Below are 21215 nucleotides of genomic sequence, written 5' to 3' on the forward strand. Positions count from 1 at the left end.
TCTGTCCCTCGTCTGTGTGTTCGGGGGGCAGTGATGATTTATAACAGAGGGGCTGTGTCTCAGCGCCGGGTGAGGGGTCCCCACAGCGCTGCCCGTGAAATGGCCGAGATGAGGATTTTCTCTTCCTGCCCCCCCGGGGCTGTGTGTGTGTGTGTGGGGGGGGGGGTTAGTCTGTGGCTGGGGGTGTCCTGGTGAGGAAGAAGCTGGCTCTGTACCCAGGGGAGAGGCCGCAGCAGCCTGTGGGGGCAGTTCCCAGGCCAGCTGGCCCTGAGGCAGCAGCACCAAGAGGGGTCAGGCCTTGGTTTCCCCCTCTCCCCAGCTCTACCAGTGCCCCTCAAGCCTGCCCCACATTGAGGACAGGTCCTAGCACCTCCCCCCCCCCGCCCGAGCAACCCCCCCAACACAAACACAAGGAGCTGCTGTGAAAAGGCAAAACTTTATAGGAAAGTTTGCAGCACCACGAGGAGTCGTGACCCTCCTGCAGGGGCTGCGGCCCCAGTGCTGGGTCAGCCAGGCCCGGGAGTCCCCAGCTCTGCTCCCACGGGGGTGAATAAACACAACACGGTTACAAGAGGGATTCAGCATGGGGCTGCTCCCTCCCCCCTCACAACCAGCAGCGAACCCAGGCGTCCTGGCTCCCAGCCCCCTACTCTAACTCCCTAGTCCCCCCTCCCCCAGCATTGCTCTCTAGTTATGATCTGGGGTCCCTGGAGTCTGCACCCCTAACCTGTCTTTTGAATCCCAGAGAATTTAGGGGTCCTAACACTAACTTCCCCAAGACAGAGGGGCTGGGGTGAGGGGGTCACCCCTCAGCAGAGAATGGTCCAGTCCTCTCCTCCCCTAAGGAACCCACCTTCCCCTTCATGAGGGAATGGTTTGGCTCATTATGTCTGCTCCCCTCTCCAGGAGTGAATGGCTTAGTCCGTGGTGCACCTACTCCTGGGGGAAGGCCATGGCTCAGTCCGTGACTCCTCCCAGGGGAAGCTGTGGCCCAGTTCATGGGCTCCCCAGGGCTGATGCCCCTTGCATGGGAAGCCGTGGTCCAGTCTGTGGGTCCATGACCCTTCCAGAGGTCACCACAGCCCCCACAGCCCCTGGGGGGAGGGGGAGGCTCGGCCCGCGGCGCCCCCGCTCAGTCGAAGTCCACGGTGACGGCCTCGATCTCCTCGTGGCTGTTCTCCACCGTGCTCTTGCCGTGCATCTCCTTGAGGTGGCGCCGCAGGCCCGGCTTGTGCGTGAAGTGCACCTCGCAGTAGTTGCACTTGTGCGGCTTGAGGCCGCTGTGCAGGTTGAGGTGGTCCTGCAGCGTGGCGTTCTGCGTGAAGCACTTCCGGCACACGTGGCATTGGAAGGGCTTGAAGCCGGTGTGCACGCGGAGGTGGCGCGTCAGGTTGCTCTTCTGGGAGAAGACCTTGCCGCAGCGCAGGCAGAGGAAGAGCTTGTGCTCGCGCACGTGGCTGACGAAGCCGCCCAGCTGGTGAAAAAGGCAGTCGCAGCGCGGGCAGCGGTACGGCCGCTCCAGCTCCACCGCCTTCCTCCCTGGCCCCGCCAGCGCCGGCCTGTCCTTCCGCGCAGGCTCCAGGCCGTGGCGCCGGCGCAGGGGGAAGCCCCGCCACAGCCCCCCTGGCTGGGCAATGGGTGGGGGGCAGGGAAAGGGCCCCCCCGGCGCCACCTCATCATCATAGTAGCCCTGCAGATAGCTGCGGGTGATCTCCACGGCCGAGTTGATGAGGGGCAGGGAGATCTCAGGGGACGAGGGGCCACGGGAGCCACACGCCAGGAAATCCCCGGCTGCCTCTGCCACGGCCTGCTTCCCTGGGGGCGCGGGACTCAGGGGGGCCCCCTTCTCCTGCTCTGTGCAGCCCGCCTGCTCCCCCACATCCCGCGTCCCCTCAGCCTTGGGCACCAGGTAGCGGGAGACGGCCTGGGTGCAGCGCTCCACCACGTGGCCCATCTGCAGGAAGGAGGCGGCCGTCAGGTAGTTGACCAGCTCGGGCACGGGCACCTCGAGGCAGCCGGTGTAGCAGGAGAGCAGCAGCTGGCGGCCGATCTCGGGGCTCTGGAAGAGCGAGACGGACACCTCCGGCGAGTCGCTGAGCAGGAACTGGTCGCGCAGGAAGGGGGAGCAGGCGGCGAAGACCACGCGGTGCCCGGGCACCCGCAGCTCGTTCACCTGCACCGTCACGTCGCAGAAGCGCCGCTGCTCCCGCAGCTGGTCCATGCGCTGCAGCACCCCGTCCCCGTAGCTGGGGAAGCGGAAGTGCAGGCGCTCGCAGGCCGGGGCCATCCTGGGCAGAGACCAGGGGTCAGGCGGGGGTGGGCACAGCTGGGCACGTGTAGGGCTGGCCTGGGGAGTAGGGGTGGGGGAGGGCTGGTATGGGGCTGGGAGGGTGAAGAGAGGATGGGGTGTTATGGGGTTAGGTGGGGGAGGGGCCGGGTAATGATGGGGATGGGGAGGGAGTGTTAGGGGGCTATGCGGGGGAGGGGCCGGGTAATTGTGGGGGTGGGGGTGGGGGATGGGGCTAGGTGGGGGGGGGCAGAGGAGCAGGTTCTGCGTTCGAAGCTCTGGTATCACTCTGAGCCCCCAGCCTATTCCCGACCCCTCTTTACGCCATGTGCGTAGTCACCTGACCACGCTCGGAGGCGGCCACTCTTCCAGCCCTGCGCGCTCTGCTCCACCGTTTGCGCAGCGAGCCTGGACGCTTTACGCGCCTGTCAGGTGGTCACGTGGCGCCGCCTGGCGGCCGCGGCCCTACCGCCCTTACGCCGTTTGCGTACAACCATCGCTCACATGCGCTATCTGCGTAGCGCCTGTCCTAGCGAGCTATTCTCGAATGAGATTTACGCGCTTGACATAGCGTAGGACGCTTCTCCCCTGGCGACGCTACGCACTTTGCGTAAACACCGCTCCCCCGTCCACGGGCCCGCCCTCACCTGGGCCGGCTCCGGTGCTGCCTTGGCCTCGCCCCGCCCGGGGGCTGCGGGCTCCGCGCGCCGCTCACCAGCCCCGCCCGGCCGCCCCGCGCCGCGCTACCACCGCCATCTTGGCCCGTCTGCGGCTGGCCGGGGCGTCTTCCCGCGGGATCCCTCCGCGGAGCGACCCGCCGCCGCTGGGACAGGGGGCTTCGCGCGAGGGCTGAGAGGGGAGAGTATCCCTCCGCAGGGAGGGGAAATAGTCCCACCGCCTGCCCGGAAATAAACCCCATCCCATAATACTCCTCACCCCCCCTCCCTAGCCCGCGCTGTGCGCCTCATAGAGCCCCCCCCACCCCCCAGGGCCAGACTGTGCCCCTGTACCAGCCCCCCCTTTACCCCAGCCCATGGCTCCCCATCCCCCAACCCCAGCTACCCCCCCGCTCTCACCCGCCTGTACCCCAACAGCCACTTGAGCCCCGCAACCCCCCTTGAGCCCCTTCGCCCTCACCCCCGTGGGCTTGGGGGGCAGAAATGGCCCTTCCCCCTCCTGGTGCGGGGGGAGCCAGAGGTAGGGGACCGGGGGAGGCCAGCTGCTCAGCCCCCCTGTACCTGCCCCAGGTGACTCCAGGGCAAAGGAAAGGGGGCACCTCCCCCATCCAGTGCTGGGGCGGGGGGCTGGCTGGCTGGCTCGGGGGGCAGGGAATGGGGCAGGGGCACTGGCCACGCACTGGGGCAGGGGGACAGACTCTGCCACTGGCTCCGTATCAAACCGCCTTTTATTTACAAAACTGAACGTGGGGGGGGGCCCTGGAGCCCCCCAGGAAGGGGGAGCCCCCAAACCCTACATTTGGTTCACAGCAGTGGGGGCAGTGGTTTGGAGTGGCACTATGGGCTGGCAGCTGTTCCTCTGCCCAGCCCCTGGAGTTATGTGGGGGGGCTGCGAGAGGGGCTCCCCTCCAGAGCACCGCTGGTGTGTGGGCGCCCAGCAGGAGGGGCTGGGCTATGGAGTGAGGCTGGACCCCCTGAAGGTGAAGAGCTGGGGGCACAGACAGCAGCAAACGTCCCCCCCTTGTGTAAACCACTACAAACCAGTACACAGGTGTCGGGGGGGGGTGCCCCCAGCCTGCTATAGGGGCACCCCCAGGCTCTCAGGATTGGGCCCCTCCCCTTCCCCTGGTGACAGAGCCAGAGAGAAAAGCACCAAAGGTCTCTCAGCAACTCCCCACCCAGCCAGGGGGCTCAGGCCCCCACCTCCCTGCCCGTTGGGCTGGCCCGGGGCCCGGCTTCCTGCCTGCGGGGGCTGTCGAGGGGGGCCCCACGCTCCTGGCTGGGTGTGGGGCTAGGCTCCAAGGTAGCTGTGGTTGGGGCTAGGCCCAAAACCCCGCTCTGCTGGCCCGTGGCCATGCTCTCCCGGCCCGAGGCGGCCCCGGGGGCCGGCCTCCTCTCCAGCTTGCGGTGCTTGCGGGGCGAGGCTGGTGCGGCGGGCGGCGCGGGCGCTGAGGGCAGCAGGATCTCACGGATGATGCGGGTGCAGAGAGCGGTGGCCTGGCGGGTCTCGCGGCACAGCCCGGACAGGCTCAGGAAGCCGTGTGGCAGGTCCTGCACGATCCGCAGCGTCACCGGCTGGCCCAGCTCCCGCAGCCGCCGGGCGAACATCACCGCATCGTCCAGCATGGGGTCCAGAGCGCAGGCCTGCAAGGGGGATGGGGTCAGGGGGGGCTTCCACAGCACCCAGACCTCTGGGGCTCTCCCAGCTATACAGACCAATGTCCCCTCCCCCGGGATCTCAGAGTCTATGGCCCATGCCCCTGGGGGCTCTCCCAGCAATACGGACCAATGTGGCCCGGGCTCTCACCACGATATGGACCGGCGGCAGCCCGCGCAGCATGCTGTCCGGGGCCAGCAGGGGCGACATGAAGGGATTCTTGACGACAGGCGAGGCCTCCAGGATGAGGTTGGCGGGCGGCTGGTCTGAGCGCAGCGGCTCAAAGCCATCAGGATACTCCAGTCCCTCGTCCCCGGAGGGCGCCGCCTCTGGCGGCTCCCCGCTCAGGAAGAAGCTGGCCTGGGGGCTGCCCGAGGGGCTGGGGCCGGGCGCTGGGGCCAGGGGGGCCGACACCCCACACAACAGGTCCTGGCAGGTCTGGCTCTTGCGGGAGCTCCTGGATTCGACAGGTGAGTTGTTGTCCAGCGCTGCCTCCGAGACGCTCTTCCGCACGGCCTCTGTGAGCCAGGGCGGACGTGAGAGCCTGCGGGACCCCCAACCGCCCTCACCCTTCCCCTGCTGGGACTCCTGCAGCTGGTGCAGGGTTGTGCTCCGTGGCTGGGTCACCGCACACCGAGGTGCCAGGCGGTGCCAGGCTCTGTCTGGCTCCCCCGATGCCGAGGGGTGGCGCCATGGGCGAGAACTCCCAGGAAGCTCCCCCAAGCCCCGGGTTACCCATGCGGTTAGGGGTGGTGGGGCAGCCCAACTGGGGGCGGGTTAGTGAGGGCGGGGGGCAGTAGCAGCAGGCACGCCCTGCCGAGAGAAGGGGCAGGTGAGAGGGATCAGTGGGGGGCAGGGGTGGGGGGTCCCGCCTGGCTCCTACCTGCGCCGGCCCCGTTGCTGCGCCCTGCGCTGTCCAGCAGTGCCCCCAGCCAGGCCGAGGCGCTGTGCCGCAGCTCCCGCAAGAGCAGTGCTGTGTCCCGCCGCATCATGTTGACGGGGCTCAGCTTCTCCAGCCCCAGGGGCTCGTCCTCCGCCGGCTCCGTGCCTGGGGGGCAGGGGTTACAGAGCACCGGGGTCCCCCCCATACCCGGCCCCCTCCCTTCTCACCCTCTGCCGGCTCTGTGCCGGGGGGCAGGGGTTACATCGCCGGGGTCCCTGCTCACTCCTGCCCCCACACTCACCAGCTCCCTGCTCTTGGCCCCATCTCGCATCCTGGCCCCCCTGAGGAGCCTACCTCCCACGCCTGCCCCCATCTCCCCAGCCGTACCTGCGTAGGCGCTGAGGCACTTGCAGAGGACGCTGAGGGGCAGCAGGGGGTCCAGCAGGGTCAGCAGGCGGGAGGGCGAGGCCGCGGCCCGCACCAGGGTGACGGGATACGCCGCCATGACGCCGTCGGGGAGCCGGATGCCGAAGGCGGCCGCCCGCATGGACACGGTGAGGCAGAGATTCCCGCCGGCGCTGTCCCCCGCCAGGCAGACCCGCTGCGCCGTGGAGCCTGCCGGGGAGACGGGGGGAGCGGGAGGGTGAGGGGGGCTCTGGCCAGGCACCAGGGAATGCAGGGCCGGGAGCCCTGCGCACGACCCTCACCCTCCAGCGCGTGCGGGGCACAGACTGCGAGAGGGGCCCGGGGGTCACCCAGGCCAACCCCTGCTCGGAGCAGGACCTGCCCGACCAAACCATCCCAGCCGGGCCTCGACACCCCCACGGACGGAGATTCCCCCCCCCAACGTCACCAGTCCCCTGCTCGCCCCCAGCTTCGAACCGAGACCTGCCTCCCTGTGACGTGAGACCATTGCCCCACGGAGCCCAGCCCAGCCTCTTCGTCCCACCCAGTGGGGGGGCGGCCCCCCATCCCGTCCCACCCAGCGGGGGGGTGTTGGGCCCCCCCGGCCCGTCTCACCCAGCAGGCGGCAGTTGCGCAGGGCCCAGCAGTAGGCGAAGAAGCACTCCTCCAGGGCGCGGGGGAAGGGGGCCTCGGGCGCCAGGGCGTAGTCGACGGAGAGCAGGGGGGCGCCCAGCTCCTGCGCCCAGCCCCGCAGGTAGGGCTCGTGGGACTTGGACGTCTGCGCCACGAAGCCGCCGCCGTGGAAGTGAACCAGCAGCAGGGGCGAGGGCGGCGCGGGCGCGGCTTTACGCCACAGCTCCAGCCCCAGCGAGCCCTCGGCCCGGGTCAGCGCGCTCAGCGCCTCGCTGTCCTGTGCAGAGCGGGGGGTGAGTGCCGGCGCCCCCCCCGGCCCCTCCCAGCGCCCTGCCCTGCCCCACCTGTGCTCCCCGCCAGCCCCCCTCGGCGCCCTGCCCTGCCAGCGCCCCTAGCACATCCCCCCGCGCTCACCCTGCCCCACTCGGTTCCCCCCCCCCACCTAGCACCCCTTGTCCATCCCCCCATGCACGCCCTGCCCCGGACCCCACCCCACATACGCTCAGTTCCCTCCCCCACCCAGTTCTTGGAACCCTGCCTGGAGCCCCCAGGACCCTCCCCCAGCCCCAGCCCCACCTGGCTCTGCTCACGCTCCCCTTTGCCCAGAGCCTGTTACCCCCCACCTGCCAGCCCCCACCCCCTCGCCCAGCCCCTCACCTGCCCCTCACGCAGCTCGTGGGAGATGAGGCGCATGTGGATGGGCCCGGGCCCCGTGTGCGCCACGGGGGGGGTGATGGTGATGGTCAGCGAGGGGTCAGCAGCCAGCGGCAGCTCGAAGGGCTCGGGGGGCACGGTCAGCGCCCGGCTCACCCGCACCGGCGTGGACGCCATGCTGGCCACGGACTGCGCGGGGGGCAGAAGGTGAGTGGGGCCCCAAGCGGCTCCTATCCCGCGCCCCACCCCTGCCCCAGCCCCACAGCTCCCCGTGCCGGGCACTGCTTCAGCCCCACAGCGCCCCGTGCCAAGCACCACTCCAGCCCCACGGCTTCCTGGGCTGGGCACCACCCCAGCCCCACGGCGCCCCATGCCGGGCACTGCCCCTCCCCGCACTCACAGCCAGCAGCTCTGTCTCTGTGAGGTTCCAGAAGCTCTTCCAGAAATGCACGTCCAGGTTCTGCGTGATTCTCTCGAACTCGGCTCCCCGCAGCTCCGGGTCGATGGCGAATTTCCCCGAGGTGAACAGTGAGCCGGCCGCCATGCCTGGGGAGACGGGAGGGCAGGGGTTGGGCCACCTGTGGGTGTCCCACCGCCCCACCTGGCCCCCTGGCAGTGCTCCCACGGCCTTCCCCCCACAGAAAGGCACCATGGGCAGCCAGCAAGGGGCCCAGTCGGGCACCATAAGCCCCCAGCAGGCAAAGCAGTGCATTGTGGGTAGCAGGCCCCCCCCCAAGCAGTGCATGCTGGGAGCAGCCCCCTCCCCCCTGCAGCAGAGCATGCTGGGAGCCCCCACTCACTGAGGCTGGAGACGTGGCGTCGGTAGTTCTCCCCGAAGGAGACCAGGCCGATGGCGATGGTCTGCAGGAAGGGCCGGATGGATGGGGCGAACTGCAGGGCAAAGGGCAGCGGTCACCGCTCTGCACCCAGCCAGGGTGGGAGGCTCAGAGGGACGCCCCTGCCTGGGTCTGCCCGGCCCAGCCCCCGCATGGGGGGCCAGAGTGAGGGGCACAAGTCAGGGGGGCAGGGCAGAAATCCTGAGTGGCTGCCACATACTTGGATGCGTTTTCTTCTGCTCCCTGCTGCCCCCAACCCCCTCGTCCCTCCCCCAGCCCCCCTGCTACCCCCTGCTCCCCATATCCCTCCCCTGGGCCCTCCAGCCCCACCCTTTCTGCCCCCTGCTGCCCCCAACCCCCTCGTCCCTCCCCTAGCTCCCCCTTCCACCCTCTGCTGCCCCCAATCCCGTCCCTCCCCTGGACCCCCCAGCCCCACCCTTTCTGCCCCCTGCTGCCCCCAACCCCAGCCCCCGGCCCTGCCCCTGACCTGGAAGCCCAGGCAGCGGCCGTAGAAGCAGCCCTTGTGCAGGGTGCAGTACTCGTGCAGCACCTGCTCCGTCAGGCCGCGCTCCTCGTGGTGGAAGAGGCAGCCGGGCCGGTTGTGGGTGAGCAGGCGCTGCGCCAGGTAGAGCAGGGCGCGTAGCTGGGCCAGGGCGGCGCAGTAGGCCTCCAGCTCCGCCACGTTGTGGCCCGTGCGGAAGAAGATGCTGCGGCGGTTGGCGGCCACGTAGCGGCTCTTGTGCAGCACGTGGGCCAGGCAGCAGCGCGCCGTCTGCGCCAGGCTGCGGTAGCCATTGGCCGGCGTGGCCTCGTCCAGGTCGAAGATGTGGCAGACGCTGGCGAAGTGGCGCAGCACCGGCTCCAGGCAGCGGGCATGCTCCCGGATGGCCGTGAAGGCTGCCACGAACCGGTGCCCCGTCTCCGTGGCGCTCTGCCGGAAGAAGGCCGCGTTGTCCTCGGCCAGCGCGTGCAGGGCCTGGAACAGGGGCCGGGAGTCCATGGCGCGGGGCCTGCGGGGAGACGGGGTTAGCTGGGGGCAGTAAGGACACCCCCATCACCCCTCCCAGTGCCCCCTGTCCTTAACCCCCCAGGTATTCACCCCCCACCAGGTCTCCCCCTATACTGATCCCCCAAGAACCCCATCAAAGGTGCCCCCCATACTCACCCCAGCACCGCAGCTGGGGTCCCAGCGCCCCACCACAGCCGCCCCTCTACTCACCCCTTGCTGGATGCCCCTTCAGCCCTGCCCTGGGCTACCTGCTCCCCTGGCTGGGCCACGCAGAGCCGGCTCCCTGCAGCTGTTTATAGCCCAGCAGGCTCCACCCTGGGGAGGGGCATCTAGTCACTGGGGGGGGAGGGGGGGAGCTGGGAGCCTGGACTCCTGGGTTCTCTCGGCTCTGGGAGAGGGGTGGGGTCTGGTGGTTAGTGTGGGGGCTGCTCCCACCCTTTCCCCATCTAGGGAAGACTCACAGCCAGGCCCCCATCTCACCGCCCCAGCCCTGGGCCCTTTCACCCACAGCCGGCGTCCCCACGGCTGGGAGCCTCCGTCAGCGCGGCTCCCCGGACCCCCCCTCCAGGAGGGGCTGGGGTGTCTGCCAAACTGCGCCTCGCCCAAGGGTCCCTGGGGCCTAGTCAGAGCAAACAACAGCCGGGGCTACTGCAGGGCACTGACCTCTGGACACAGCCCCACGGCCAGCCCGGCCAGCCCAGGATCAGCCCCCACCTGTGGGTCAGAGCCATGGGCACATCCCATCCGGTACACGGGATGCGTTGCCCGGGTGGGAAGGGGTCCCCCCTCTGGGCTGCTCTGATGCCAGCGCTGACAGGGTTGATGAGCTGGGGGGCTGGACGGGTGCCCGGGGCTGTGCTCTGGGGGCAGGAATGTGCACAAACAGCTGGGAGCAGGGACTGGGGCAGGGGGGACTGGGGCTCAAGTCTTTCTATCTAACGGCCAGTCCCCCAGGAAGGGGGGTGTCAAAGGGGCAGGGTTCCTAGATGTTTCCAGCAATCGGTGCCTGCGCCCCACACACTACCTTGGCCAGCCCCACAGCCTGCCCCCCACAGGGCCGAGATACCAGCGCGTGTTGTTGACGGCTGCTGCGTTCCCCAAGGCTGCCCACGGGGGCGGGGGGGCCCCATGAACGGCTGTCGGCCTTGTGATTCCCGGGACAGAGGCCCGCGCGGGGAGCCAGGAGCCGTCGGTACCAGGACGGCTCAGTGCACACAGCGCTCATTGTGCCGCTCGCCCGCAGGGCAGCCCCCACCCCACAACCCAGCTCGGGGGGGGGAGGAGGATGGGACCTTGGACGAGTCCTGGCTGGGGGGTTTTGTCCTGCCCGCCACCCCAGGATCCCAGACCCAGGGGCAGAGAAACATCGCATGGCCAGGTGCATTTGTGCCCAGCGTGGCCATCTGTGACCATGGAGCAAAGATCATTGGGGCAACAAAGGGACCCTGCTCCCCCTGGGGAGGCAGGAAGGGGTCACCCCCCAGCAACGCACCAACCAGAGAAGGTAGAACCCTATCCCCCAGTCCATCATCAAGAGAGGCCCATGCCCCACATCTCTGCCCCACTCCCCCATGACATCACCCAGCATGTCATGCCCCTTTCCCCTCTATGCCCGTACATTATCCCGGGTTACCAGCTGGTACACACCCCTGTGCGCACACCATTGTTAAATGCAGCATCTGCGCACACATGGACTCTCCTGTCCACACCAGCGCAGTGTCCATCCTGCTCCCCCAGGCCTGAGCCACGAGAGAGAGACACACCGGAGAGCCAGCCAGCCCGGGGGACTCACCCAGCCGCCGCTTTACCTCTCCCTTTCCGTTCCTGCGCCTGATCCTAGACGTTCACAAGACACCCACCAGACCTGGCTGTACCGCCCCACACAACACCAGAGCACCTCGAGGGACAGGAGACACGTGGCAGAACCACCCCACGCAGCCCCAGAAAGAAGAATTTTAGTGCTAGATAAAAAGAATCTAAAATGAAGAAAGCGACAGGAAATGAAGCTCTGCGAAGCTCTGCCACAGGCCCTTCGAAGGGAGGAAGTTTTGTTGCCCGAGTAGCTGGAAGTGGAAGGTATTGCACATGGTTCAGCCCATGCCGTCCGTGCTGACTAGAAGTGATCTGACTCCTCCTGCACAGGACTCAAGGTATTTGTCCTTACACTAAACACAACAGCCAAGAGGCAGATCCAATCAACCTCCAGCACAGACACAGCCATCGCTCTTACACACACTGCTACATTAGCTGCGCGACCGGCACCTGCACAGAGATTTCTGCATACAAAGCTCCTCCCGACCTTCCCGCAGCAGCGCAGGGGGTGATCCAGCCCTGAGACAGCCATGTGCAGCTCTTGTGTGATTCCATTAACTGTTATCTCCCACTGGCCAAAGAGCACGCGGACGAGTCAAACGACTCTATGGCAGCATGACGGACAAGGACAGAGCCCTCCGAGAGGGCAACACAATCATGTCTGCTGACAGCTGAGCGTGCTGATGGACGGCACGTGGGGTTGGCACGGCTGGCGGAGCAGCACGCTGCAGCGGGGCTGGTGGGAACAGCCTGTGGAATTCAGTCGCTGAGCCAAGATAAGCCACCAGTGGCCGAGCGAGTCTTACACAAACGCTGTTGCCCAGCGTGTCTTACACGGACGGGGGTGGCACGAGACCTGTGCAGGGAGACAGTGTTGCAAGAAGCTGGGAAGAAGAAACCTCGTGTCCTGGGCAGCTGATTTCAAGGAACACGGCACCTTCTTTGCCAGGCGCGTGGGTGGCTTTGACCGGCCCATGCCAGCGCAGACGGGGAGTGGAAGGGACCATGCTGCTGAGCAGTAAGGGAGAGCACACCCTGCTCTACCCACCGGGAAGCTGCAGAAGAGCGTTCGGAAACGTGGTGCTACTGCATACAGAGAAACCGACGTGTCACCTCGTGAGGTCTCTGGGGCAGGGAGGGGTCAACAAATATGCTGCTGACACCTTCAGCATTGCGCCTTTGAATTCAGTGGGCATCCGGAGCCACGTCAGGGAAGCTGGAAAAGTTTTTGCAGGAAGACAAACACCCATGTTGCTGCTAGTCAAGAAACAACTCATAGCTCTGGCAGGTTTTAGCTGCTGGAGAAACGACAGCAAGGGGAGAGCTGGTGGAGGTTTGATGTTTGTTGGTAGGGAGACACTCAAATACAAAAGAGAGGTGGATGTCCAGGAGGTGAACATCTGTCATCCGGAGGACAGGCTAACTGGCCAAGAGAATCTTGTGTCAGAGCACTGGGGAACTGCAGTCAAAAAGATTCTCTTGTGGAGATTTCAACGCCAAATGAAGTTTGAGGGAACAGAACAACTGATTCAGCTGGACCGCTGCAAGAGGACAACGCTTTTGTGGCCTTGAATGATGGCCGCATGACTTACGTGTCACATGGTCCCACTGCGGAGCAGCACCACACCCAGGAGCTGCACATGCAACATTGGATGCACTTGTTAGAACAGGGAGATAGTGAGCTCTTGCTTCATCAGTTTTCATAAAGCTGCCTGGTCCCATTCACAGACACACGAGAATATTATTTCTTAAACACCTATGAAGGTTTTTGAATCTGCTGTGCAGAAATCAGCGAAAAGGAGCAACGCAAGAGGAAGATCCCACAGTGGAATGATACTGGCATGGAAAAATCTTAATAAAGAAAACAATCCGGTTCGACTGGACGTTGAGCGGACCCTTAGAGACGAAGAGACCTGATGGAAATGGAACAAAGTTTCAAAAGAGGTTGCCACGAAAACAGCTGACTGAAGGCCTGAGGCATTGGGAAGAGACTTGGGAAAAGATTTATGGATGACACTGCAGTGAATTGAGAAACAGACCAAAGCTTGCAATCTGAAGAACACCAATATCCAGACAAATGGAAGTTTCAAGGCAAGAGGCGACACACAGTCTGTGAATCTGCTGCCAATATCGTACCCAGACTAGCGGGCTAACGAAGACAAGGACAGAGCCGCTGCAAATCACACAAGACGGAGCCTCCAGGAAGAAAGACAAAGAGAATTTAAAAACATGCACACAGATTTCACCGAGCACCTTGGCTTTAGAAAGACTTTTCTCACACGTGAGCTGGAAGATGGACTAGAGAAGCTCAAAGCAAGCAAATCCGTGGGCTGGACCCCACCTCTGGCGATACGGTAAAGCACTTTGGGAAGAAGGCTATGGCCAGGTTGTTGGACTTCATAAACGAACCGCGGATAAAAGGGAAGGTCCCTAATCAGTGACTCTTGTTCTTCTTAAGGCTGGTGTGGATCCCTCTTCCCCAAGCAGCTACCAGCCTGTATCCTCAGCCAGCCGCCTCTCTGGATAGTGGGAACATGGAGCAATCCAGGCAGCTTCCAGAGGAGGGCAGCTGGAAGCTGCGCAAATGGCAGACAGGCCTCGCGCTCCATTACAGGCCTTCAGCCACCCATTGTTGATGGATTTCAATACCAGCCACCACCATCACCAACAGGAGGTTTTCTGGATCCCAGTGCGGCACATGACAGAGTCTTAGAGAAGCTCAGGGAGACGGGCTCTGTGGCAAACGCCCCTCGGGATAAGGGATTTCCTACAGCATAGGAAAATTACGATACGACGAAATGGCACTTTTCCAAAGACGAGGGCCCTCAGCGCAGGAGTTCCTTCGGGTTCAATTTTAAATCCTCTTTTCCTGCTGTACTCCTTTGGACCACCAGGCTTCTTGAAACGTGTGCATGTGTGCAGGCAGGGTCACGCTTTGTGCTGTGGGTCGGAAATAGACGTACTGGAGAACGAACTGAACGAGGACTTGGAAATTGTAACCAGATGAGCAAAGGAACATACATTTCAGCTGAATCCAGCAAAACCGTAAGAGGTCCAATGGCAGATTGAAATGGACACTGGATGGAGAACATGTTGGTGTTGGGAGGAACCCAGTATATCTTGGAATGAGCTTGGACCCAGAACTAAGGTTTGGTCAGAAAGATGACAGCCAAATCAAAGACGAGACCAAATCTTCTCCAAAGTATCGCTGACACCAGTTGGGGTTCAACATACTGCAGGACAGTTTGCCCAATACTTGAATATGCCTCTCTGCTCTGGTCACAGGCGGCTCCAGTAACCCTGCCAAGATGGAATTTGTGCAGTCATCCATAGTTCACATGATAGCGGAGGCTGTAAGATCCTCTTCAACGGCAATTTGTGAACAAGACTCTGATGTTCAACCTCTCGAGAATCGTAGAAAAGAACAGCTAATTCACTCTGGAAATCGTCTCACTCCCTACCTGAGCGTCATCAGTGCTCAGGTCTGCTCAGGAATGGGAAACCCAAGTGAAGGCTGAAATGATCATCTTATTTTAAAGGCATGTAAAGCCTACCAAGAAAACAGGAGCATCTGGTGACGTTAGGAGGGGACAGTGCATGTGCCCAGTTATTTTTCCACCTCAACTGATTTACTTGAGTAAATCTTTCTCTCTTTTGGAACTGAGCTCAAAGGAACACGTGGACTTGGCCACGCTAAGGAAAATCGCAGAAAAGACCATCCAGCAGCATCAGTCACAAGGCAAATAGATACACGTGGACACGGATGGCTCATGGGACATGGTGTCCTCATCACGGTGTCCTCATCCAGTGGTCTAACAGAGAGAACACCAGAAAGAGCATTCATTGGGGATCTCTCCGCACCAATTGTAAGGCAGACGGGAATTCCCAAGGCCCTGAAACAAAATCGAACAGCGCAGAAACAGACACTGATGTTGTTTTGTCTGTTTACTCGCAGGTGGTGACACTCGGTTCCTTTAGAAAGAACCGGAATGCTGTCAACAGTAAGGCAGCTGAGAGGCTGGGAAAGCGAGGTGATAAACGGACTTTTCAGTGGATTCCTTCACACACTGGTCTATGTGAGAGTGAGGGAGCTGATAATCTGGCCAAAGTTGGAAGGTCGGAAACTCAGGTGGGAACATCTGGAGTCGAGGACACTGACGCCCTCCCAAGGCAAATGTTAGCTGAAATAACTGGCTGGAAGATGAAAGATCCTCTGACTGATGTCAAAGCACCTCGGAAAATAGCATCCACTGTCATGACAGCATAGACAGGGCCTTCTGCAGGAATGAAAATCAACAAGACTGTCCACGCTGCAAGATGTCATGGGTGGTTTTAACACCCACCCACGCTTCTGAATGCAACAACGTAAGGGAAGTGATGCTCTAACGTTTGGATCAAGCCCTTTCAAAGGTCCCTGTAAGAGACGCCAAATTCATTCGTGAACTTCATGGCCTGATACGATTGTTGTGATATAACACCCCCATCCCCCTCCCCCTTCTTCATCCGCACAGGTGAGATTGAATGAGGCTGTCATCACCTGGCCCGTGACAGCACCCCGGCGGGTAAATGACAACACCAGATTAAGTGATCTGTGGAAAAGCCTTTGAGACGTGTTTCATTTACCCGACGACAGCTGGGTTACACTGAGCTAAACCCGTCTCCGACAGGACGCACCTGAGTTGAACCCTCAGCAGGGCCGAGATGCAGGACATGGACGTGACTGACAATCTCAGCTCTCTGACTCCACTAAGTCGCTCACAGATGGTAAGGCCGGACGGGGCCCTGTGATCAGGTAGGGCAGGAAGTCTGTGGCAGCAGGCTACTGAACCTGGGTCTCCCATGTCCTGGACTAGGGCCCTGTTCATTGGACCATCCTGCCTCCCGAAGGGCGAGGGAGGCTGTGAGAAACGCGAGTGCTTTGGGCTCAGCGAGATGCCAGCCGGATTCTGGGGTTGGACTGAGCTTCTCAGACAAAAGAGGAAGGAGCTCTGAGTCCCGTGTGAGCTACAAACGGTGCCAAGCTGCCACCTTTGCTCACCGTGACACCAGAGCGCACACTCTGCGGGAAACGCCGGAGGGCGCAGCATAGTTTCAAAGTCGCAACCTCCCTGCGACTTTTGGGGGACAGTCTCGGGCAGGCAGACACGGCAAAGCTTGACGCTGAGCATCACCCAGGCAAGGCCAGCTGCCGTCCGGTGACCACGAAGTGACTCGTCCACGCGTCTGAATTCCAGCGTTAGCCGCCGGCGGTGCAGACGGGCACTCCTAGAATCCCGCTGGGGACGGATCCGGATCAGCGAGACCTAGCGCCACAGCTGGCCCCGCCTGGCCCCGAACGCGGGTAAGTGTGGAACGGGACCACCATAGACCTGAATCAGCCCAGACGCCTGGGTTCTATCCCCGCCATGCTGCCGGCTGACCTGGGGCAAGTCGCTCCCCCCGTGCCTCAGTTTGCCCATGGGCAGCATGGGGAGATGCTGCTGACCCCCGGCCCAGCGTGGGGTGGGGATCTCCTGACGGACGGTTGCAGGGGCCGGGGACATCTTGGGAAGGACCCCGGTTCCCGGCCAGCTCCGGATCTGGCGGGATCTGACCTCCACCCCCCGTCCACAGCCACCGCCCAGGGGACCGGCACCTCACGTCTGTGTGTCACTCTGTGTGTGTGTCTGTCTGTGTCTCTGTGTGTCTGTCTGTGTGTATTTGTGTGTGTCTGTCTGTGTGTGTCTGTGTCTCTGTCTGAGTGTGTGTGTATCACTGTGTGTGTGTGTCTGTGTATCTCAGTGTCTGTGTGTGTGTGTGTATCTGTGTGTGTGTGTGTCTGTGTATCTCTGGGTGTCTGTGTGTGTGTATCACTGTGTGTGTGTCTCTAGTGTCTATCTGTGTGTGTGTGTCATTCTGTGTGTGTGTGTCTGTCTGTGTCTCTGTCTGTCTGTCTGTCTGTGTGTATTTGTGTGTGTCTGTGTCTCTGTCTGAGTGTGTGTGTATCACTGTGTGTGTGTCTCTAGTGTCTGTATGTCTGTGTGTTGTGTATCTCTGGGTGTCTGTGTGTATGTATCACTGTGTGTGTGTGTGTGTGTCTCTGTATCGGGGGGGACACGCGCGGGGGGGGCACCTATCGCACCAGGCCGGGACGCCCCGCCCCCACCCCCGGCACGCGGGGTCCTTCCCGGCCCATCCCCGCCCCCCGCGCTCCCACCTGTGGCTCCGGCTCCGGACCCGAACCGGCCTCCCGCTTCCGCCTCTCACCGGCCCCAGACCGGGCGGGCACGTGACGCGCGCCAGCCTATCAGCGGCGGCGCTGGTGGCGCCACGCCCGTTACCGGGGTAACCGCGTCGAACCCTGCCCCCGCGCTGCACCCGGCCCCGCCTCCTCTGGGCCCGCCCCCGCCCTTCCCCCCCCACGGACGGAGCGGCCACGTGCGAGCTTGGCCCCGCCCCCACTGAGCTCGCCTGGCCCCCCGCGCCGTGACCCCGCTGCCGTCACTAGGCTCCAGGGTGAACGCGCGGGCCAGTGACAGCGGCGCCCCGAGCGGGGTGGGGGAGGGGTTAGGGCAGAATCAGCCCCTCAATATCCAGCCCCCTTGTGCCGGGATCCCGCGGGGGGGAGGGTGGTGCCGCGACCCCCCCGCGGTCTCTCCCCAGGTGGCTCCTGGCTGAACCCAGAGCGGCTGCAGCGTGTGCGCAGGAGGCAGCACAGCCGGGCCGTGTGCCCGACCTGGGGGGGCAGCGCAGCCGCGGGGCCTCGGGACGCAGGAGATGGGGCGAGCCGGGATCTCCTGCATTCAGAGCCAGCCGGGCCGGGCGGGAGCAGCTCGTTAGTGTGAGAACCGTGTCCCCCGGCCCAGCCAGCCCCGAACTCAGAGCAAAGCGCAGCGGCCCCAGGAGCCCAGCCTGCCCCGGGCAGAGAACGGAGGGACCCAGGGGCACCAGTGCCCAGGCCCTGCGATGGCCGGGGGATGCGTAAGTGAGAGACACCAGATAACCCTGCCCGTGCCCCGCGCCCCACGCTGGAGGGAGGGAAAATCCCCCACGGTCCCAGCCAGTCTGACGGGGGGAAGGATTCCGCCCCATACGTGGCGACCAGCTAGACCCTGGGCATGTGAACAGGAACCAGCCAGCCGGGCTCCTGGGGAGACCCCATGTGGTGCCAGCGCAGACCCCAGGCCAGCCCCGTCACAAGCGGCCCCGGCAGTGTGTCCAGCTCACTCTTAACACTAGTTAAATCCTGTCCCTTCTCCCCCTCCACCCCCCCAAACATCTGCCGGGAACCTGCCCCAGAACCTCACCTGCGGATGGTCAGGGACCCACTAATGTCTAGCCTGGCTTTGTGCCATCATCAGCCTCTCGCTGGGATAGCTCGTCCCTCCCTGAGTTACCCGCGTGGCGTTACAGCGACTGATCTGCGCCCTGCTCGCCAAACGGGCCAGCCCCCAGGCTGCTGTCACAGGACAGACCCGCCATCCCCGGCCATCCCGGCATCCCCTCTGCACCACCCCACTGAATTCCTCCTTCTGGAGCAAGGGCAGCCGACGGCGGCAGGCATCCAACCGCGGCTGACCAGGCCGGGTCACGTGGCATCAATCCTCCCCGCGGTGCAGAAATTCCTGGCCTGACGCCTCCTCGGGCTGCTGTGTTCACAGCCGCGTCCCACGGGGGCTCAGTTATCCTGCGATGGCGCTGCTCACTCCGTCACTGTCCCCCTGTCGCTGCCCGTGGCCGAGCCCCCAGCCTGCAGGGAAATTCTCATGTGTAGCCCCTCCGCGCACGGCCTGGTACCTGCACTATCGACTGCATCCCGGGTCCCTCCCTCCCGCCTGGCAGGGCAGCCAGACCCTCCTGGCGAATGGGCCCATCCCCCTCGGCACTTGTTACACTTGGAAAAGGAAAAGCCCAGCCGGATCTTATTCAGGGGCCAAGGCAACACGCCGCCTTCATTGTAGGTGTCAGCACAGCCCAGAGCCGACACATTCCCACACACACGCAGACAGTTCTGCCAGCTGCCGTGCATGCCCAGTCTTTCTCTGCCCTGCTCCAGCAGCCAGTGGCCAACTGGGCCGGGCACGAGGAGGGAGCCGGGCTCGGTCGGTGGCGGATCTGATGCTCCGATATGACAATTGCAGAACGAGACCCGAAGTGTCCATGTTTTTCCCAGCTGTGACACTTGCCGCTGGCTCTCGTGGGAGTCTCTGGGCCTGGCTGTGTCTTGCTGCCCTGGGGTCAGCATCGCTGTGAATCCCCAGCGAATTGCAAGCCGGCCTGTTCTCTGCTGTCTGTGCTGCACGGCAGGGGCGTTGACAGGCGTTCTTCGGCTGGCAGGGCAGGGTGCCAGGCGGGGTCTTCACTCCCCTTCCGGTTGTCAGAGCAGTTTCGGTTGGTGTCTTTTTATGCCCTGCGCATCCATTCCTCACTCGCACACACAGAATTCATCAAGGCATGGTTAGCTTCAATAGCACCAGTTTCAGGACCGAGTTTCACTCACTTCAAGAAACTACCAGGCTGGAGCCCACGTCTGCCGCCTGCCCAGCCCTGCCTGTTGTCAGAACAGCAAAGGGGAAATCTCTCTCTAGCTCTCATCTATCTCACTAATGCAATAAACGAAGGCGTCTACATCGGATTCGTTTGCACAGCTCCTGGGCGTGGCTCACACAGTGATGCTGCCCCCATCCAGCCAACTCTCTATCATCTGCGAATTCCATGCACACGCTCCTGCGCTCTGTGCCACTGACTAAGGCTGGCCCCAGGAGGAGGCATGAGAAACCAGGTGGGTTGGGTCCCCCCGAGCTGTGTTTCCTGCCAGCAATGAAACTCAGCTGGGCCGCTCGGAACATGCCAGAGCCTGTGTCTGCCCGTCTGTGCCGGGAGCTCGCACTCAGCAGGGTTTAAGTCCCCCAGGCTGTGCCAGGAGCTGTGGGGGAGTGAACAGCAAGCCAAGTCAGGCCCAGGACAGCCCGGTGCATGCTGGGAAGGTCCCAGGTGCAGAGCCAGTGGCGCGCTAGGAGGAGCCTGGTGCATGCTGGGAAGCCTCACAGTAACCCCTGAAACCGTGACCCAGGTGTGACCAACGCAGCCTGAGTCTGCAGAGAGCCCAAGCCGCTTGTGTGGGAGAGCCCAGAGCTGCCCTGTCCTTGGCGCTGGCTGCTAATTCTGGCCCCTACTGACAACCGCGCCACGCCAGGAACACTTTGGCTTCTGGTGACTTGGGAACATCCAACCAATGGCTCAACCCCCAGCTCTGCCCCCCTTCCCCACCCCCGTTCCCAGCTGCGGATGGTGCAGAGAACGGGCAGGAAATGCTGCAATCGGTTCAGCAATAACCGGGGGAAGGCGCTGACGGTGCCCAGCAGCGATGGGAGGGGTGGAGGGTGGGGGCTGGGCAGGAGTGTGAGCCCCAGCGGCCTGACACCCCCCAGGACACGGCAGAGTCACACACACAGAACCACAGGCTGCGCACACGCGGGCACACGCACACCCTGTTCTCTAGCAGCTGAAGGGGAAGTGGGCGGGTGCGGTGGGGGGCGGGGGGAGACGGTCTCTGACAGGAGGGGCCCTGTGGGGCTGCCCTACCTGTGGGTCCAGGCTCACGGCACACACTCCACGCCCCCCGGATGGAGACGGGTCCTGCTGCAGCCCCAGGACAGGGATGTGAATCAGGCTGGGCTCAGCTGGGCCGTCCCCAGCTCACCAGGAGGGGGCGGCAGCGAGTGCCCAGCTTGACACGGTCCCAAGGCAGACACTTGCACCCGGGTCCCATGGGCCCTGCTGGCCCTGGCATCACGCTGGGGTCTCCCGTGGTCCGGCCGCTTCGCACCGCCCCCCAGAGCACCCCCGGAGCCCCTGCTGTGCAGCCACGGCGCAGCCTGCAGGGCGGCCTGACCCCTGGGGTGGGGGTGACCCTGCCCGGGCCAGGTTCAAACTCACCTGGGCTGAGGGGGCGCAGACCAGCTGCTTGGCGTGAGGGAGCCTTGTCTGCCCCTGCCACGGGTCAGCACCTGGCGCCCCCCACGGGTGGCACAACCTGCCCCTCAACTCCAGGCTGAATCCTCAGTTCCGCTGCCCCCCAAGGTCCGGGACCCCCAGCTTAACAGTGCCCCCCCTGACAAGCATTGCTCACTCCTCCCCTTCCCCCCTCCCCGGCCATTCGATCAGAGCAAACAGGCTGCGTTCATTGCACAGAGACCAGTGCGGGGAGAAGGAGCCGCTGCAGTTCATGGGACGATGGGTTACATGGAGAATAAAATGGGCACGCGCCTCCCAGAGCCCGGCCGCCCCAAACAAGGCCCTGGCAGCTCCTGCAGGCTCAGCGCCCCACAGCCTGTCTGCCCGACCCACGGCCGGCCTGGCTCTGACGCTCCCTTCAGCAGA

The 21215-nt window shown here is 63.8% G+C and overlaps 2 protein-coding genes across 4 annotated transcripts; both read right to left on the reverse strand.

The window, feature by feature from the left end:
- Positions 1-417: 417 nt before the first annotated feature.
- Positions 418-3220, reverse strand: LOC137163512 (zinc finger and BTB domain-containing protein 26-like). The gene is made up of 2 exons (XM_067563776.1): positions 2935-3220; positions 418-2288 (listed from the first exon to the last, which is right to left on the reverse strand). The coding sequence occupies exons 1-2, from the start codon at positions 3204-3206 to the stop codon at positions 1133-1135; spliced, it is 1428 nt and encodes a 475-aa protein (XP_067419877.1). The 5' UTR covers positions 3207-3220; the 3' UTR covers positions 418-1132.
- Positions 3221-3446: 226 nt separating this feature from the next.
- Positions 3447-17102, reverse strand: LIPE (lipase E, hormone sensitive type). Of its 3 annotated transcripts, none has more exons than XM_067563780.1 (10): positions 17050-17102; positions 8520-9042; positions 7997-8087; positions 7597-7742; positions 7200-7385; positions 6525-6819; positions 5892-6119; positions 5505-5669; positions 4772-5139; positions 3447-4608 (listed from the first exon to the last, which is right to left on the reverse strand). In XM_067563780.1, the coding sequence occupies exons 2-10, from the start codon at positions 9030-9032 to the stop codon at positions 4156-4158; spliced, it is 2445 nt and encodes an 814-aa protein (XP_067419881.1). In that variant the 5' UTR covers positions 9033-9042; positions 17050-17102; the 3' UTR covers positions 3447-4155. The 3 variants fall into 3 exon arrangements, with proteins under 3 accessions (XP_067419881.1, XP_067419879.1, XP_067419882.1); XM_067563778.1 differs by lacking the exon at positions 17050-17102 and adding an exon at positions 9252-9323; XM_067563781.1 differs by lacking the exons at positions 7200-7385; positions 17050-17102 and adding an exon at positions 9252-9323.
- Positions 17103-21215: the final 4113 nt, after the last annotated feature.

This window comes from Emydura macquarii, unplaced genomic scaffold, assembly GCF_026122565.2.
Source record: "Emydura macquarii macquarii isolate MOO-44397 ecotype Brisbane River unplaced genomic scaffold, CSIRO-AGI_Emac_v2 contig_2594, whole genome shotgun sequence".
Classification (NCBI taxonomy): domain Eukaryota; kingdom Metazoa; phylum Chordata; order Testudines; family Chelidae; genus Emydura; species Emydura macquarii.

Coding starts and splice junctions, on each gene's coding strand:
- LIPE (XM_067563780.1), bottom strand. CDS start 9,032: ATGGACTCCCGGCCCCTGTTCCAGGCCCTGCACGCGCTGGCCGAGGAC. Junction 7,743..7,996: donor ACGCCACGTCTCCAGCCTCA/GTGAGTGGGGGC, acceptor CCGTCTCCCCAG/GCATGGCGGCCGGCTCACTG. Junction 4,609..4,771: donor TGCCGCCGGTCCATATCGTG/GTGAGAGCCCGG, acceptor TCCCCCTTGCAG/GCCTGCGCTCTGGACCCCAT.
- LOC137163512 (XM_067563776.1), bottom strand. CDS start 3,206: ATGGGGTTTATTTCCGGGCAGGCGGTGGGACTATTTCCCCTCCCTGCG. Junction 2,289..2,934: donor CAGCACCGGAGCCGGCCCAG/GTGAGGGCGGGC, acceptor GTCTCTGCCCAG/GATGGCCCCGGCCTGCGAGC.